General features: G+C 36.8%; 4 protein-coding genes across 4 annotated transcripts; 2 read left to right on the top strand and 2 right to left on the bottom strand.

Annotated features, from left to right (window-relative positions):
- Positions 1-5,893: 5,893 nt before the first annotated feature.
- On the top strand, positions 5,894-7,067 carry BO88DRAFT_457799 (porphobilinogen synthase HEM2; the record flags this gene model as incomplete). The annotated part of the gene is made up of 2 exons (XM_025711007.1): positions 5,894-6,112; positions 6,162-7,067. 2 exons carry the CDS (start codon positions 5,894-5,896, stop codon positions 7,065-7,067), a joined length of 1,125 nt encoding a protein of 374 aa, XP_025558705.1.
- Positions 7,068-7,395: 328 nt separating this feature from the next.
- On the bottom strand, positions 7,396-10,282 carry BO88DRAFT_156173 (acetyltransferase). Its single transcript, XM_025701561.1, has 2 exons — positions 9,015-10,282; positions 7,396-8,943 (listed from the first exon to the last, which is right to left on the bottom strand). Exons 1-2 carry the CDS (start codon positions 9,901-9,903, stop codon positions 7,724-7,726), a joined length of 2,109 nt encoding a protein of 702 aa, XP_025558704.1. The 5' UTR covers positions 9,904-10,282; the 3' UTR covers positions 7,396-7,723.
- Positions 10,283-11,000: 718 nt separating this feature from the next.
- On the bottom strand, positions 11,001-11,462 carry BO88DRAFT_429340 (uncharacterized protein; the record flags this gene model as incomplete). The annotated part of the gene is made up of 3 exons (XM_025709142.1): positions 11,001-11,245; positions 11,308-11,380; positions 11,430-11,462. 3 exons carry the CDS (start codon positions 11,460-11,462, stop codon positions 11,001-11,003), a joined length of 351 nt encoding a protein of 116 aa, XP_025558703.1.
- Positions 11,463-12,563: 1,101 nt separating this feature from the next.
- BO88DRAFT_491241 (exportin CRM1) lies at positions 12,564-17,095 on the top strand. The gene is made up of 11 exons (XM_025712847.1): positions 12,564-12,992; positions 13,079-13,108; positions 13,172-13,244; positions 13,300-13,371; positions 13,422-14,134; positions 14,181-14,952; positions 15,000-15,470; positions 15,585-15,814; positions 15,884-16,262; positions 16,315-16,486; positions 16,556-17,095. Exons 1-11 carry the CDS (start codon positions 12,927-12,929, stop codon positions 16,794-16,796), a joined length of 3,219 nt encoding a protein of 1,072 aa, XP_025558702.1. The 5' UTR covers positions 12,564-12,926; the 3' UTR covers positions 16,797-17,095.
- The last annotated feature ends 2 nt before the right edge of the window (positions 17,096-17,097 follow it).

Below are 17,097 nucleotides of genomic sequence, written 5' to 3'. Positions count from 1 at the left end.
TTAATTAGACTGGTATATTTCATAAAATATTATTATATATATTAATTAATTCCAAAGTCTTTTTAATTAAAGGATCGTCTTGTAATATTTTCTGATCACAAAAACATCTTTACTCTTTAGTAATAAATATACTGATTATGTTACCAAAACTAGTATTTAGATTACTGTATAAAAACAGGATTCCAGTATTAGAAGAAATACTTGCACTATATAAAATATGTTATTAATATTATTATTAAATTAATTCTATTTTTAGCATGCTATATATATCTCAAGATCCTGGTTGATAAAATATAAAAGATCTAATAAATAAATAATTTCTATAATACCTATATATAAAAAATCCTTAAGAACCTATTTTTAAGATACTTGTTTCATACATAAACTTATACTGGATATAAAGCTCTGCCTTTATGTACAAATAAACTAAAATATTACCTTCTGGAAGAAACAGAATAAGAAATATTCTAAAGATATACTTAACCAGATTTCAGAGAGAAATAGATATAAATGATATCTAAAAATAAGAAGTTTTCGAAAATATGCTAAATGAAGATTCAGGGAGAAGTATTTACAAATATAAAAGCATTTAAATGGCGCACTGAATATTGATTTATTTAATAATCTTTCATTTTAGTTTATTAATCGTTTCTATTATAAAACCAACTTCCTGATAAAATTATATTCATATTGAATCACGTATATACGCGTGAATATTGAATTTAGAAGTAATGAATATATTGTAAGAGCCAATCAAATAATCCTATTTAATATATCTAAACTAGAATATCAAACATGAGAGGGGAAGGGAGAGGAGTATAAAGAAATATATATAAATAAGCAAAATAAATAAATAAGATGATATATAATTAATAAAATAAATAAAAATAATATTATATATTTTAATTATAATATTTATTATTATATTATTTTTTTTTAGGACTGGCTGTTCTTCGTCAGAGGTATATTATTATTTTATGAATTAATATAAATTTATCAGTCTCAGCAGTAGCTAGCTACTGCAGTAAATACTTAAGAAGACTAAGATAAATAAAATATTCCTAATATTTCTAGTTAAATAATATATATGATTTATTTTATTTAAAGCAAGCCATTTAATCCTATACTATAAATATTTATAAAATAAATAATTACCAATTATTTTTTTATTTTATTTAATTATTAACTTTAATAAAAATAATAATATTTTAAATCTAGTTAGATAGAGCCTTTAATAAGTTTTATAAATATAATTTTATAAAATAAAAGATTAAATATATATATATTAGATAATAAATCTTATATATATTATTTATTTTATCAATAATTAAAATAAATTTATATTAATTATCTAAGAATTTTTATCAAAATTAGTTCTAATATTAGTTTTTTATATTAATATAGACTTTATTACAGATACTAAAACTATTAATAATTTATTTATTAATTATATTATTTTTTGTGTCTTTTAAATATTTTTCTGAATAAAAAATTAGATTTAATTTATTTAGAAAATAAATTTTTATATCTGATCTCAGATAACTATATATAAAAATAAATTTATAAGAAATATTTAATTAGATAATATTTTAGATTTATAATTTCTTCTTATTATAAATAATAATAGTCTACTAGATTTATACAGAAAAGTAATAATAATAAGATTGATTAGAAATAATAATCTTAATTAATTATTTTAAAAATAATTAATAAAATAAATTATTATATTATATATTATTTAATAATCTCTATCTATCCATCAGTTTAGGGGAGATATATAGTATAAAATTTTCATTTTATTTATAAGATTTTATAAAATTTATTCTAGAAATTAGTTATAAATTAATCTTCCTAACTAAAAATAATTAAATTGTAATTTTATTTGAATAGATATTTTATTTATAAATAAATATATTATATTCTGTATGAATATTTATTTAATATATAAAATAAAATTATATATTTATTACAATAACTTATTATAATAAAAATTATATTATAGCTATAGCAGTTATTAAAAAAATAAATATTTATTAAAATATATTATTATAAATATATAAAAATTAGTAAAGAATAGAACAGACTTAAAAATAAATCATAATAAATATTTTTATATTTATATATTGAATAATTACTTATATAATATCAGATATCTCTGTTCTAGATATTCTAATAACATTAATATCTTATAAAAGTTATTATCTTTATATATTCAGAATATATAAATAATAATTAATGATAGTTTTTTTTAATAATAATATCTAAAAATCTTTTTTATCAGGGACTATTAGCTAGTTTTAATATAATAATAATTTTTTTTCAAAAAGTTTACTATTCAATTATCATATTCTTTCCCAAAAAATTTTCAAAGATAAATAATTACATTTAATAATTTATATATGATTAATTATATATAAATTTTATAATTTAACTTTACAGGAGCTATTATTATAGTAAATTTAACGAATATAAATTAAAATCTAAGAATAATTTTTAGTTTAGTTAATCAGGTTTTAATAATACTTAAAAATAATAATAATTTTTTAATAATGTAGTAGCAGACTTTTTATAAATAAAAGTCTGGAGACCGGCAGTATAAAAATATTTTGAAATTTAATATATATAAAATTTATAATCCATTTTATTATCACTGAAGATCAGTATATTATTAATATTAATAATAATAGATTGATCCAGAAAATTTATAAATATCTTATTAATGAATTGCTGGAAGATTGCTGGGTTTTTAATAAAATTAAATAATAATATATAATGTTTATAAATGTTTTTAATAAGTATAAAATATTGTCAGATTCTTGAGATTAAAGTTTATATAAATTTAATAAAGATTATAATATTCTTTAGCTAGTTTATTATTTTATTAATTAATAAAATCAAATAAAAATCTTGATAAATTAATATATTTAATTTTTAATAATTTATATAGAGATATAATCCCCCTCTAGACTTTATATTATAAAAATAAAAAACATCAATAACATTATATTAAAAATAATGAAAATTTTTAAAATTTTTAAAATCTTTGGAAATATTTTTTTGGAAATTATTTTTAAGAGATTCTCTTCTTCCAATTTTATTTAATAATTATGAGAATAAAATAGTAGACGAATATCTAACCTTTTTAAAAAATATTAATTAAATTATAATAATATTTAAATAGAATTTATTTAATTTTTTCCTTAATTTAAAATCTTTATTTACAGAATTTTATTTATTACAAATTATTTTTTAACTATATTTAAAAATATAAAAAATATCTTAGATTTCTAATTCTGATGATATCTGTAGAATATAATAATTTTAATTAATATTATTTTGTTTTTATTTAGAATATTTTTATTATAAGATTTTAAAAATAAAACAGAGTGCTAATACTAGAGTTTTTCATATTAAAATTATAATTTATTTTAGTTAAAATCTCCTGCGGGGAGTTTCAATAAATTTATAATAATATAAATTTATATTTTAAAATTAATATAAAATATAATAGCTCTAGTATCTTTTAAAAATATTTATTTTAATAGATAATATTTTACTGATAGTTTTAATTTTTAAAATATAAATCTAGAATATTTTAAGGAATATAATATAATAAATTCATTTTAATTTTGATTTATAATAAAAGCTAGTCAGACTAAATAAATTAATAATATTAATAATTAAATAAAATTTTATATTTTATAAATTATATTCTTTCTAATATAATATTATACTGACTGAGATTAAGAATTAGAAAAATTTATATTATTAAATTCTTATTTAGTAATAATAAAACTAAAATGAATAATATATACGGAAAATAAAATAATTTTTTATTAAACTTTATTATAATATATTTGGTTATGAAGGATATTGTTTTACTCTGAAATTAATATTTTAATTTAATCATAATTAATATTTATATATATAAATATACTGGCTCTAGTATTCACTAAAAATATAAATAAATATTATTAACTTATTCTTTAATACTAAAATATTTATTATAGAACTCTTATTTTCTTAGTCTAGCAGAATCTGTAAGTTTAATATATTTCAATAAAATTTTACTTTATTTGAAAAAAAGACTTTTTTTATTATTTCTATTTATTTATTTATTTTATAATTTTTAATTATATAATTTAAATTATCTTTTTCTTTAGATAATTCTTGACTAAATAATTCTATTTTTAATAAATATTTTTTTAATTATTATATAAATACAGTCCTCGGGCTTCAGGCTTAAAATATAATTAATAATTTAAAAAATTTAAATATTAATAAAAATAAAAATAATGAAAGTACTAGTGTCTAAAACTATTAATTAAACATAAAATAATGAACCAGTTTTTTTAAATTAGTAAAAATTATTTTTATATATTTTAATATATTAATAATATTTTTATAGAGATTAGTTACTTCAGAATAAAATTAAAATTAAATATTTCTAAAAATATTTTTTACAGCAGTTATTTATATAGATATATATTAAATAATTAAAAAAAATTAAATTATTTATATTAATTTTTAATATTTATTATATTATAATTAACTAATTCTCGAAGACCAGAGTCTTTCTATTATTAAATATTAAAAATATAGAAATTTTTAAATATTTTTCAAATTGAAAAGTCTCAGTTCTTTGATTATTATAAATTATATAATATATTATTAATATTATTTATATATTATATCTTTAACTAGCTTACCCCGCTTTTAAATAAAAATATTATATTTATTAATTATAGTATTCAGTTTTATTTCTATCTTATTTGTAAAATTAAGAATTAAATTAAAAGTCTTTTTAGTATTATTTATATATTTCATTAAATTTTCTTTTAGATAATTTTTTATAGTTATCATTTTCTTTATTTATTAAAATAATTTAATATTACTTTAAATTTATTCTATATAAAACAGAGCCAGCCTGGCTTTCTTTAATTATTATAATTTGAAAAAATATTAATTAATTATCTTTTTTAGAAATTTAATTTAGGCTATTTTATCTTGGCTGTTTTATTATAAATAAATATATATTAAATAAATATTAATAATTTTATTAGATAACTAGCTACTTACAGTATTAATTAAAAAAATCAATTAATTATAATATTTAATATTATATAAAAGCTAATTAAATAATTCTATTTAATAAATTTAAACTAGAATATCAAATATAAGAGGAAAAGGAAGAGGAGTATATAAAATAAATAAAATAAATAAAATAAATAAAATAAATAAAATAAATAAAATAAATAAAATAAATAAAATATAATTAATAAAGTAGGTAAAAACTACATCATGTGCCTCAGTCATGTTACTCGCCATCATATATATTAAATTAATATAATAATGATACAATTACAACTTCCAAAGAAAAGCTAAATAATCTATTATGTTATAAATCAGATATGTTAGGCTTAATAAATAATAAATATTTCTTCTATATGAAAGGAAGATTATTTAAAAATTAATTTTTTAGGCATAGTCTAAAGTATTTTTCTAAATATTCAATTTTATTCACTTTCAATATGTTAAGCTACTAAGAATATGTATTTCTAATTATTATGGTATGGGAGGACCGAGGTCTTTTACTGTGCATCCAGACAACACTGATATGCCACAGTTCCATGCCGTTTTAGTAATCAGACGCTCTTGGTAAGCTACCACCTCCCCACGGAAATCGTTCGGACCACTTTTATTTAGTTTCTGCACATTCAACTACATTCCTGCCACGTACATGGCCATAACGATCAAAGTCAATATATTCAACACTTTAACCCCATACACTGGCACCGTTCTTCAGAGCCCAATATTAATCTAAGCAACAAATAATTGTTCAACCCTTCAAGCAGAAACCGAATTCAACCATTCTACTCAATATAGCCTCATCATGTCGTTCTCAAACCTTGTTTCTGACCTTGCATTCAGAGACGCTCAGGATGACCGAAGTTCTCAAATATCCCATGCACGGTCGCAAGCTACCGCACGATCATATACCAGCACGGCTGCGACCAGTGTTAGCATATCTGGTGACATTTCTAGTCAGCTTCATTCTGGTTATAGTCACCCATTGAGTAGATCATGGCAAGCCGAGAAGCAGTTGACCAAGGTTCGTACTGCGATCTAGTCCTGTAGTATCATGGTCTGATTGTGTGCAGGAGATGCTCATCTATCCCCTTTTCATTACCGATAACCCTGATGAAGAGACGCCTATTCCATCCCTCCCAAATCAGTATCGCCGAGGGTTGAATCGATTAGTTCCCTTTCTAAGACCATTGGTACAGAAAGGACTGCGTTCCGTGATTCTGTTCGGTGTCCCTTTGCATCCATCTGCAAAGGATGCGCTGGGAACCGCTGCGGATGATCCTACCGGTCCAGTAGTTCAGGCCATCCGCCTTCTTCGTTCGCGCTTTCCTCAACTTTATATCGTGACGGATGTTTGTCTTTGTGAATACACCTCACATGGTCATTGCGGGATACTACGTGAGGATGGGACGCTCGATAACGCACAATCTGTTGATCGAATTTCAGATGTAGCCCTCGCCTATGCTGCCGCTGGTGCTCACTGCGTGGCTCCGTCAGATATGAACGACGGCAGAGTTCGCGCCATAAAACTCAAGCTTATCGAAGCTGGTATCGCTCATCGTGTCCTCCTAATGTCATACAGTGCAAAATTCAGCGGATGTCTATATGGTCCCTTTCGAGATGCTGCTGGCTCTTGCCCATCCTTTGGAGACCGCAGGTGTTACCAATTGCCTCCAGGTGGCCGGGGGCTTGCTCGGCGAGCGATACAGCGCGATATTGGGGAAGGCGCAGACATAATAATGGTGAAGCCCGCTAGTAGCTATCTGGATATCATACGGGATGCCAAGGAGCTTGCCAAAGACATGCCAGTTGCCGCGTACCAAGTTAGCGGAGAATATGCCATGATACATGCAGGGGCTAAGGCTGGCGTTTTCGATCTGAAATCAATGGCTTTCGAGAGCACAGAGGGTATACTACGGGCAGGAGCTGGTATCATTGTGAGCTATTTCGTGCCCGACTTTCTGGATTGGCTTTCTTAAGCTATTGTGACAAGACCGAGCGAAATCATGACTGTAACGAGTGTGTCCACTTTGCTGTTTATCCCCCCATTATGTTTTTGTCTTTTGCATGTCAAAAGTCCATCTCTGATTGAGCCTGTCGATCTATCGAAAAGCATCAGCTCGTTGCTTCATTTCCCTATAAAACTAAACGGAGGCAAAACGCATTACCTTTTTCTTCTTTCCCGCTTGTCCCTGTCAATCTTATTATATTTCCCCATCTCTTACTGGGCTTTCATACATTTCCATTACGGGCATATTATTAAACATTTGATGATCCATGTCCGCTAAAGTACTACTTAAGTCTGCCATCGAATACAATGCTTCTATAACGATGTTTGTGTGTCTTGCTGCTTTGCTGTTGAGAAAGGGACAGACATCATTTCCCCACTTACGCCTGCGGACCACTCATGCTATCAAAGAATACAAATAGGGGTCGATGGAAAAACTAACGTTATGTCAAAGATTCACACCTTGTGCTCTGAGCCAGCCAGATCTCTCAGAATGGATGCAGAGAACAAACCAGTATAATTACAAGCGAAGCTGAAGGTTGATGATAAAAAGACAAGTAGAAAATATTTGGTATCCTGAAAGCCAAAAAAACCAGCTGGTACGTACCAACAGATCTGCACAATAAATCACATATAACTTGGCTTTAGTCCCTGAAAACCATAGGCTACGATGTCTGACTTTACTACCTCTCCAGGAGCGACATACGCCCCGCGTCGTAGTCGAACACCAGGATAGATCGTACAGCCAGCCCCAACGTAGCAATCTTCCTCGATTGTAACAGGGCGCCCCTGATATCGGCTTTGTGAGCCTTTGCGTTCTTGCATATTAGCATGGGCCATCGATGTAAGTATGGTAACCCGGGGACCTATCCAGGTATGGGCACCAATCGTTACAGGACAGTCATCAACAAACAAGCAGTTTTCTGAGACCATGACATCTTCACCGATATGCACGTTGTACCCATAGTGACAGTAGAAAGGTGCCTCAACAATAGCACCTTGCCCTAACGACCCTGTCGAACGAGATGAAGTCAAACCAGGAGGTGAGTTGATAGCTGAGCCTGGGGGAACAAGCACTTCCTTCAACAGTCGACTTTGCTCCTTAGAGCTTAACCCCGATATAGGGTTACAGGCGTTATTGAACCGCCATAAGGCGGCCTTGCAGCGATCCCTTTCTTCCACGAGGTGAACATCATAAGGTCGGTAGAGGTCACCACGTATCATCTTATCTTTTTCGGTGTCCTCTGTCGATAACGTACGAGTAGATAACTGATGTTCGATGCTTAGTGCCATCCGCGCCTGAGCCTGGGGGCTATTAGTGTCCACGTTCCCTGAATGTGCCGATCGTTGATCTATCCCTCCTTGGAAGAGTGGGACTGCCCCGGGTTTGGAATGGCCTCCATGAGAAAGCTCTCTGATAGGAGGAACGATTGGGAAATCAGACTTAGCATGGCCTTCCCGGGATAATTCATGAATCGAGGGGACCTCGCGGTAATCAGGCTTTGCCACATGATCGGAGATGTAGGAAGTGTGGCCTGTGCTTCCCCAGCTGCGTTTCGTCCATGGACCGCGACCGGAATTAGTTCCTGTAGGACTAGTATTGAATGAGGCAGTTGCCCGGTCGCTTTCGTCTACAACAATAGGCCTGATTTTCCCTGGATCAAGTTGTTCCGGCAAGGTTTGTTGCCGGTCATGCTGACTTAGATCGTGGACATACTGAGAATTGACATCCAAATAACCTTCCTTGGATTGTAGAGGAACTGGAGTTTTCGCATTCGACGGCTTTTGCCAGGTGCTTCGAGATGAATAGCCCTCACACAAGAAGCCCCCCCTGATACAGTTGTTGCCTACAACACCGATGAAGTTAGATCGTAACGATACCACAACATAGCTACAGAAACCATATCACCAAACTTACAGGCAGGATGTTGTTCATCGCACTTCTTTTTCCTCCTCCGACAAGTCATGCAGCCTGTTTTGGTTCGGTTACTAAACACGCGTTTTCTCTTGGGTGCAACTTGAACGGCTGCCTGAGGCCGCTCCTGAGGAAGTACAGATAGTGAGGATGGCTGCTCACTCTGTGCTGGCCCTTCCGTTGGACGACCGCTTGTACTCCAATTCTTTTGAGCCGTATCATGGCCATTGGCCTCACGCTGAAGTGCCTCGGCCAATTGAGCATCGGATGCGTCAAACTGTTGTGCACGCTGGGCTTGATGTACCAGCTGGGAATCATAATCATGCCATGTTGTATTTGCGGGTGGCGTTCGAGTATCACCCCCATGTTCCTCTAATCGAGGCTGAGTAGAAGGGGACGGATGCTTGATATCGCTTTCACCATGGGACATGCCGGTGTCGTTCGACGTAGATGTCTGAGTGGGGGGTTGGTTCGTATCATCCGAACGCAGAACCGGGCTTTTCGGAGCCCTGCGAAGCATACCATGGCTTTCTTCTTGTTCCCCAGATTCCGATCTTTTGCGTTTGCTCTTGCTGGGACCCGACGAGCCGCTCAGGGAAGGTGACCGCTGAGAATGGGGCTCTTCTAAATCATTAGCACTGTTGCCGCTCTCAGCGTTCCCGTTCCCCTGTATTTGTTCGTCGAGGCGAGATTGCGCATCTAAACCATTTCGTACGAAGACATCGGAGGATTCAACGGCGCAATCGGTAACAGCCGGTGTGGGCACAGATCCCGCAGTAACCGAGGGCTCTTTTCCATTCACTGCAGTAAATCGGGAAGGGCTATGGTCCGCCCTAGGCGCTTTTTCGGTGTCTTGATCATTCATTACCGATGTAGAAGCCACTGTTGCCATGGTAAATGAACCGCTCAGTGTAGGTATGTTTATAGATCAGCGCGGATGAAAGTTGAATTATCCGACATTTGCTTTCAGGATAACGCTCCTTGTACCCGATGATAATTACCGCCACTTACTGGCTAATGGACGATGGAATCGCTAGACGCGCCTGTCTGTATTTGCAAATTACCCAATATAATCTCGTGAGTTATGTGCGCTGAATTGAATCATTTGTGGTCTCCAAACAAGCACATCAAACTCAGTCCAAAAGGGATGCAAGCTCAGGAAGCGGTGCAGGAGAATTGAAGCGGAAACATATATCGTGCAAGTCGACTATGCTGAAAAGAGAGATAGAGAAGGTTATCGTAATATTTGGATATCAGGGCACTTCCTAGTAAATAACTAGGTGACCTGTATGACTACCCCTAGGACTGTGCCACTAAAGAGGCCAATCTTGTGTTGTTGTTGGGCTGGGGGTATGCCCGGCAGTAGAGGCAAGGAAATAAGTGTTTAGCGCAGAAGTAGGAGCGAAAATGTTTTGAACATTGCAGGGAAGACCGCGAAGAGGAAGGTGGGAAGAAGAGAGGAAAATAAAAAGCGCGTTCCTCGCTTTGGAAGTAAGAAAAATAATAATAGAGGGAAGAATTGCAACTATGATGCGCAGAAGGTTACGTGAAGCCAGTAGAAAAGCTAGATTATGATGGTAGATTGAAATGGGGGAATGTCTGGCCGTCTTACATCAATTCGCAGGCATGGATTCCAGATAGGGCGGTTACTAAATAGAAAAGAGGGGAAAGGCGTCAAAGGAAAGAAGGAGGGGAAAGTGTAGTAGTGGCCGTGGTCGTACTAGCAGTGGAGAGAAGATGGATAGGCAAACGATAACAATTATAGGTCAGCGAGTAGTATGTCGAAACGGACTCCTAGAACGAAATTTTTTGCCGCCTGCAGGTGGGAATCAAGAAACGAGGCATTTCACTAAGGAACCAATAGTACCTAGTTGCAAACCCCAGGAAAGAAAAAAGGAAAGACGAGCAGCCGTAAGGAGGGGGGGCGGGAAGAAAAATAGTAATGTTAAAGAGGTAAACGACCAGGGGAGTCGAAGTACTAGCAGTACCTTAGTGGGATGGATGCACTGTAGAGTTGGAGTCGTTCATTGGGTGTCGTACATCCTGGCAGAAGGATGCGGCTGCCAGCTGGCTGCTGAGCACTCGACAGGATTGAAGTTGGCGCGCGATCGGCCATGAGCGGCGCGAAGCAAATGGTTGGCTACCACAACCCCGGCAAGCAGCTTCTGGTTGGTTGGACGTGAAGTTAAAAGACGCATGAGTTTGAGCGATGGCGCGCTCAGGCGACACGCCACCTTTGGGAGGGGGGAGTCGACTCGCCCTGGTTCGGTGGCTTTTGCACTGCCGTCTGCTCTACCCGCGAGGGAAGCGCGGCACGGCGGCGGCGGAAAAGGTTCCTGGTGGGTCGAAGCGACCTGCGCGTTGACAGCCTGAAATGGTGGGTGTGGAACACGCTTACACAATAGCTCGGTCGCTTACCAGCGCTGCCTTTTCCCGCCAATTATTCGCCATTGGCGCAGGAGGGACGCGGTTGCGGTTAGTACGGCACAGCACCTGTCTTTCTTCCCTCTTACCTACCGCGGTACCCCCTTCCCCCCTCTCCCCCCCAATGTCTGTGCTATCGTCCCGGAAAGCTGAATTTGGCTAATCTCTCACTTACATTTTTATAATTTACCAGTGAACAATGAGTACTTCGTGAAAGCTGGGACGTAATTATACTCCGTATTAGTAGGAGTCCCCATACTTCCTCTATTATGAAGGGTGATGTACCATACCTATATTGTGACATGGTCAGCCACGCGCATCATTCCATTCACATTGAAGTAGATTGTATCTCAGCTGTCCTTTTTCCTTTGTACGTCGTTGAACAGCAGTGTCCTAATCATCTCAAGTACCAATCATTTACAATGTCGAAAATCTTCATCCGTTCTAAGTTTGCCAAAAGTAACAGACGGATTGATGGTCAGAATTGCTCAGCTTCCCACTGTACTCAAGTTATGTAATCTACTATACAGTAGGTGTCACTGGTATCCTAGCACAAACCATCTGTCTTTTTTTTATCCACTCATATTTCAATTTGGAAACGAAAGCAATATCCTAGAAAAAAAATCTCCATATTCTTTAATGCTAGTCCACTTAGCCCTATGTTTAAATAGACTTCGTAGCAATATAGTAGATTATAGGCCCATCTTTGAGACACCTATGATGTGCAGAGCCCCCCAGGATGTTAAATTCGGGCTCATCAGAACCGCAAACTCAGAAGATAATGATCTGGTCACTATAAGCAAGCTCAACATACCTGGATCGAATCTGCAGAAGGCTTGAAGACCTTTCATAATCGACATACTATGCAAAAATCCCCACATCGGTATTACCACTCCACAAGTATCTTGCATTGTGTAAACCTAGTAATGAAAGAAATAGGTACCCCGTAGTCTAGGTATCTAGTTCTATAGCTAATACTGCGAATCCGGTAGTTCAGTACTATGTTTACTTATTTCTTACTAACTAATTAGCTAGCTATAGTTTGGTCAGAGCTCTGATTGATGACTAAGGCTAAATGGAGATACATCGCACCGGCCCGATAGAATAGCGCCAACAATCCGAGAGACGCGCTGTTCTCACCGCCAGTACTCCGTAGTACGCATTGTTTTTTTCCAGAAATATCCATATCCCAAAGCCAGAACTCTCATCATAAATTACAGCCACCGTACCCCACTTTACCAGCTGCTTCTCCAAGGCTGCTGCATCTTCAGGCAGGAGTTTGCTCCAAGCTCACCCTACCTCCGACGAACCCCTCCAAGGAAGCCTCTTACCCCGCCATATATTCTGCCAACCTATTCTTTCTTGCTACGCCGTCTCGTATCTACGGCCTTCTCTAGACCCTATTGAGTCTTCATCTAGACCTCGCTTGCTTGAATCGTCTATTGAAGGCCGAGGAGCGCAGCGTACAGTACTGTCAACTTCTGGAGCGGAATGTCTGTTTCCATACAAGAGTTGGACAACACAGTCCGGGCCTTCTATGAGGGCAAGGGAGATCTGGTATGTCGCAAGGAGCTGGGCGCTTATGTCTTTGACTGCGTGTTATCGTAATTGGGATGTGAACTGACCTGATATGCGACTCACAGCAAAAGCAAGCTCAGCAGACCCTGACGGAGGTGAGTGACCGGATTGCGTAGCACATATCATTCATCTAGCTCTGACTTGTTTCCGGTGACCAGTTCAAGCAAAATCCGGATGCTTGGTTAATTGTGGGAAATATTCTCCAAGAATCAACATACCCACAGACAAAATGTGCGAGACGATGCCTCTCTCTATGCTGCAGACGGCCGTGCGCTGATAGAATCAGATCTTGCTCTCCAGGTCCTTGACGATGTGATTATGACGCGATGGAAGGTCTTACCCAGGGAGCAATGCCTAGGTGATTACTTCAAGCTAACCTCGATTGTCAAACTATTCTAACTTCCTCAGGTATTCGGAATTTTATTGTCAACTTCATCATCGAAAATTCGAAATCGGAGGACAAGTTAAGGAGTGAGCGAGCCTTCCTAAATAAGCTCAACCTGGTTCTCGTTTCCATCCTGAAACAAGAGTGGCCACATAATTGGCCAACTTTTATCAACGAAATCATCTCGTCTTGCCATACCAGCCTGTCCATCTGCGAGAATAACATGGCAATTCTTCGTCTACTATCCGAAGAAGTGTTTGACTTTTCCCAGGATCAAATGACTTCGGTCAAAGCGAGAAACTTGAAGACCTCTATGACGCAGGAGTTCTCGTCCATTTTCCAGCTATGTTCCGAGGTCTTGAACACAGCGAACCAGCCAAGTCTTGTCAAAGCTACACTAGAGACTCTGCTTCGTTTCTTGAACTGGATTCCTTTAGGATATATCTTCGAAACTCCCATTATAAACACTCTGCTGACGCGGTTTCTGGATGTTCCTGAGTTCAGAAATGTCACACTCAAGTGCCTCACCGAAATCGGCGGGTTACAAATTGGCAACCCGTACAATTACGATGAAAGGCTGGTCCATATGTTCACAGAGACGCTGACTGCAGTTTCAAGAATCATCCCCTTGTCCATGGATTTGAAACAGACCTATGCCAAGAGCAACTCGAGGGACCAAGAGTTCGTTCTCAACCTGGCACTGTTTCTCTCTAGCTTTTTCAGCGCTCATCTGAATGTGAGTTCTTATGGCATAACGATCAGGCTCATGCTAACCTCTTCAGCTCATCGAGAAATTGCCCAACCGTGACTACCTTACCCACGCCCATTTCTACCTCATTCGTATCAGTCAAATCGACGACAGGGAAGTCTTCAAGATCTGCCTGGAATATTGGACGAGGCTAGTGCAAGAATTGTACGAAGAGATGCAGCAGCTTCCAATCACAGATATCAATCCTCTGGTGAGTATGGGTGTTAGCGGCCTGTCGAACGGAGGTGCACCGCATCCCAGCACGTTGGCCAACTATCCTCTCCGGAAACACAAGTACGAGGAGGTCTTATCAAGCCTTCGCACGGTCATGATTGAGAAGATGGTGCGTCCTGAGGAAGTCTTGATTGTGGAGAATGACGAAGGCGAAATTGTTCGCGAATTCGTTAAGGAAAGTGACACCATTCAACTTTACAAGACGATACGCGAATGCCTGGTCTATCTGACTCATCTGGATGTCGTTGACACAGAGAATATCATGATCGAAAAGTTAGCCAAGCAGGTTGACGGGTCTGAATGGTCCTGGGCCAATTGTAATACTCTCTGTTGGGCCATTGGTTCAATTTCCGGAGCCATGAATGAAGAGACCGAGAAGCGATTCCTGGTCAACGTCATCAAAGATCTCCTTGGTCTTACCGAAATGAAGCGTGGAAAGGACAACAAAGCCGTCGTGGCCAGTAATATCATGTACATTGTCGGACAGTATCCGAGATTCCTGAAAGCGCACTGGAAATTCTTGAAGACGGTGGTGAACAAGCTTTTTGAGTTCATGCATGAGACTCATGAAGGTGTGTTGCTGCCCTGCACATGGAAAGTCATAGCTAACCCAAACCAGGTGTTCAGGACATGGCTTGCGATACATTCATCAAGATCGCGAATAAATGCAGGCGGCATTTTGTTGCGCTTCAGCCGGGGGAGAATGAACCATTCATTGAGGAAATCGTTCGCAATATGAGGAAAATTACTTGTGATCTTTCTCCTCAGCAGGTCCACACTTTCTACGAAGCCTGTGGCTACATGATCTCGGCACAGGGCCAAAAGGGCCTCCAGGACCGACTGATTGAAAATTTGATGTCCCTGCCTAACTCAGCCTGGGATGCCATCATAGTGCAGGCAAACCAGAACCCCGCTATACTTCAAGATGGCGAGACGATAAAAATCATCGGAAATATTATGAAGACGAATGTCGCAGCGTGTTCCTCTGTGGGCACTTACTTCTATTCCCAGCTTGGACGGATTTATCATGACATGCTGAATATGTTCCGTGCCTCCAGCCAGCTTATCAGTGACGCTGTAGCGCATGATGGTAAGGATGTCTTCTTCTGTCCCCGCCACAGTCTTACCTCTCGTCACTCCCGTTTCACTTCACCCCTTATGCACCGAGCATGTCAGTTGTTAGAGCTTTCTGACCATTATATAGGCAACATCGCAACGAAGACCCCGAAAGTCCGGGGTCTAAGGACGATCAAGAAAGAAATACTGAAGCTCATCGACACCTATGTGCAGAAAGCCGACGACCTGGAAATGGTAAATGCAAACATGGTCCCTCCGCTCCTGGAGGCCGTTCTCGTCGACTACAATCGCAACGTTCCTGACGCGCGCGAGGCGGAGGTCTTGAACGTCATGACAACGATAATCCACAAGTTACACGTATGCCGGCCCCACTAGATGACACTGAATCCTTGCAGGATTGATATCGAGCTGACATGTGCTATCTAGAACCTGATGGAAGACAAAGTCCCCTTGATAATGGAGAGCGTCTTTGAATGCACACTGGGAATGATCAACAAAGATTTCCATGACTATCCAGAGCACCGTGTCCAGTTCTTCAAGTTGATTCAAGCTATCAACTTGTACTGTTTCCCGGCATTGCTCAAGCTCGATGCTACGCAATTCAAGTTTGTCATCGATTCTTGCATGTGGGCCAGCAAACACGACAATCGTGAAGTCGAAAATACGGGTCTCACAATGTGCCTCGAGCTCATGAACAACATGGCCGACACTGATGCTCAGACCTCCAATATCTTCTTTCAACAGTTCTACATTCCTATCTTGCAGGATGTATTCTTTGTCCTGACAGACAGTGATCATAAAGCCGGTATGTGGTCTAGTTCCTGTAGACAGAAGTGTGCTGATGTGTATTATAACAGGGTTCAAATCACAGGCCATGCTACTGTCGCGCATGTTCTACTTCATTGAGTCTGGCAAAGTGCAAAACCCAATTTATTCTCCTGAACAGGCACCCTTAGGGACATCCAACAAGGATTTCTTGCAGGAATATGTTGCGAATCTCCTACAAAACGCCTTCAAGAATCTCCAGGAGTACGTTCTACCCAATCATGAGGAGCATATGAGTCGAAGGAAACTGAATGATTGGCTAATGTCTTCCAGAATCCAAATTAAACAGTTTGTCGTTGGCTTGTTTGCATTCAATGACGACTTTAACAAGTTCAAGACGCATCTGCGTGATTTCTTGATATCACTGAAGGAGTTCTCCGGTGATAACGCAGACTTGTATGCGGAAGAAAGGGAGCAAGCCTTGCGGGATGCTAAAGCCGCTGAACGAGACCGAGCAATGAGGGTAGGTGGTCTTTTGAAGCCATCCGAAATGGACCAAGAGGATGAGCTATGACTGGACAAGGAACTGCGTTCCGAAGTTGCGCTATCAACTGCCGATACCACAGAGCATGGCAATGATCCCAGGTCTTTATCGGCGAGTGACTGGTTTGATGGCTGGTCATGTTATGGACTCTAAGTTTGAACTAATTGCCATTTAACGAACAAGAAATTATCAGTGCGTATTGGGGTTTCTTTCATCATATGGTCCTCATGTAAAGTCAGTCTTGGTGCTTCCAGAGCGCAGCGCGATATTCCTCCGCTCCTTTCTTTGTGCCTTCCCTCATCAATCAATTTGCAGTGACAACATATATGAA

Source organism: Aspergillus vadensis (genome assembly GCF_003184925.1).
Source record: "Aspergillus vadensis CBS 113365 unplaced genomic scaffold BO88scaffold_28, whole genome shotgun sequence".
Taxonomy (NCBI): domain Eukaryota; kingdom Fungi; phylum Ascomycota; class Eurotiomycetes; order Eurotiales; family Aspergillaceae; genus Aspergillus; species Aspergillus vadensis.
Note: the sequence above shows the minus strand (reverse complement) of the source record. Positions and strands in the feature narration are given on the sequence as shown.

Bases quoted from the DNA above. Each gene is read 5' to 3' on its own strand.
- BO88DRAFT_491241 (XM_025712847.1), top strand. From the start codon at position 12,927: ATGTCTGTTTCCATACAAGAGTTGGACAACACAGTCCGGGCCTTCTAT. The intron at 15,471-15,584 runs GTAAGGATGTCT...ACCATTATATAG, and splicing joins TGACGCTGTAGCGCATGATG to GCAACATCGCAACGAAGACC. The intron at 16,263-16,314 runs GTATGTGGTCTA...GTATTATAACAG, and splicing joins AGACAGTGATCATAAAGCCG to GGTTCAAATCACAGGCCATG.
- BO88DRAFT_156173 (XM_025701561.1), bottom strand. From the start codon at position 9,903: ATGGCAACAGTGGCTTCTACATCGGTAATGAATGATCAAGACACCGAA. The intron at 8,944-9,014 runs GTAAGTTTGGTG...TCGGTGTTGTAG, and splicing joins CGATGAACAACATCCTGCCT to GCAACAACTGTATCAGGGGG.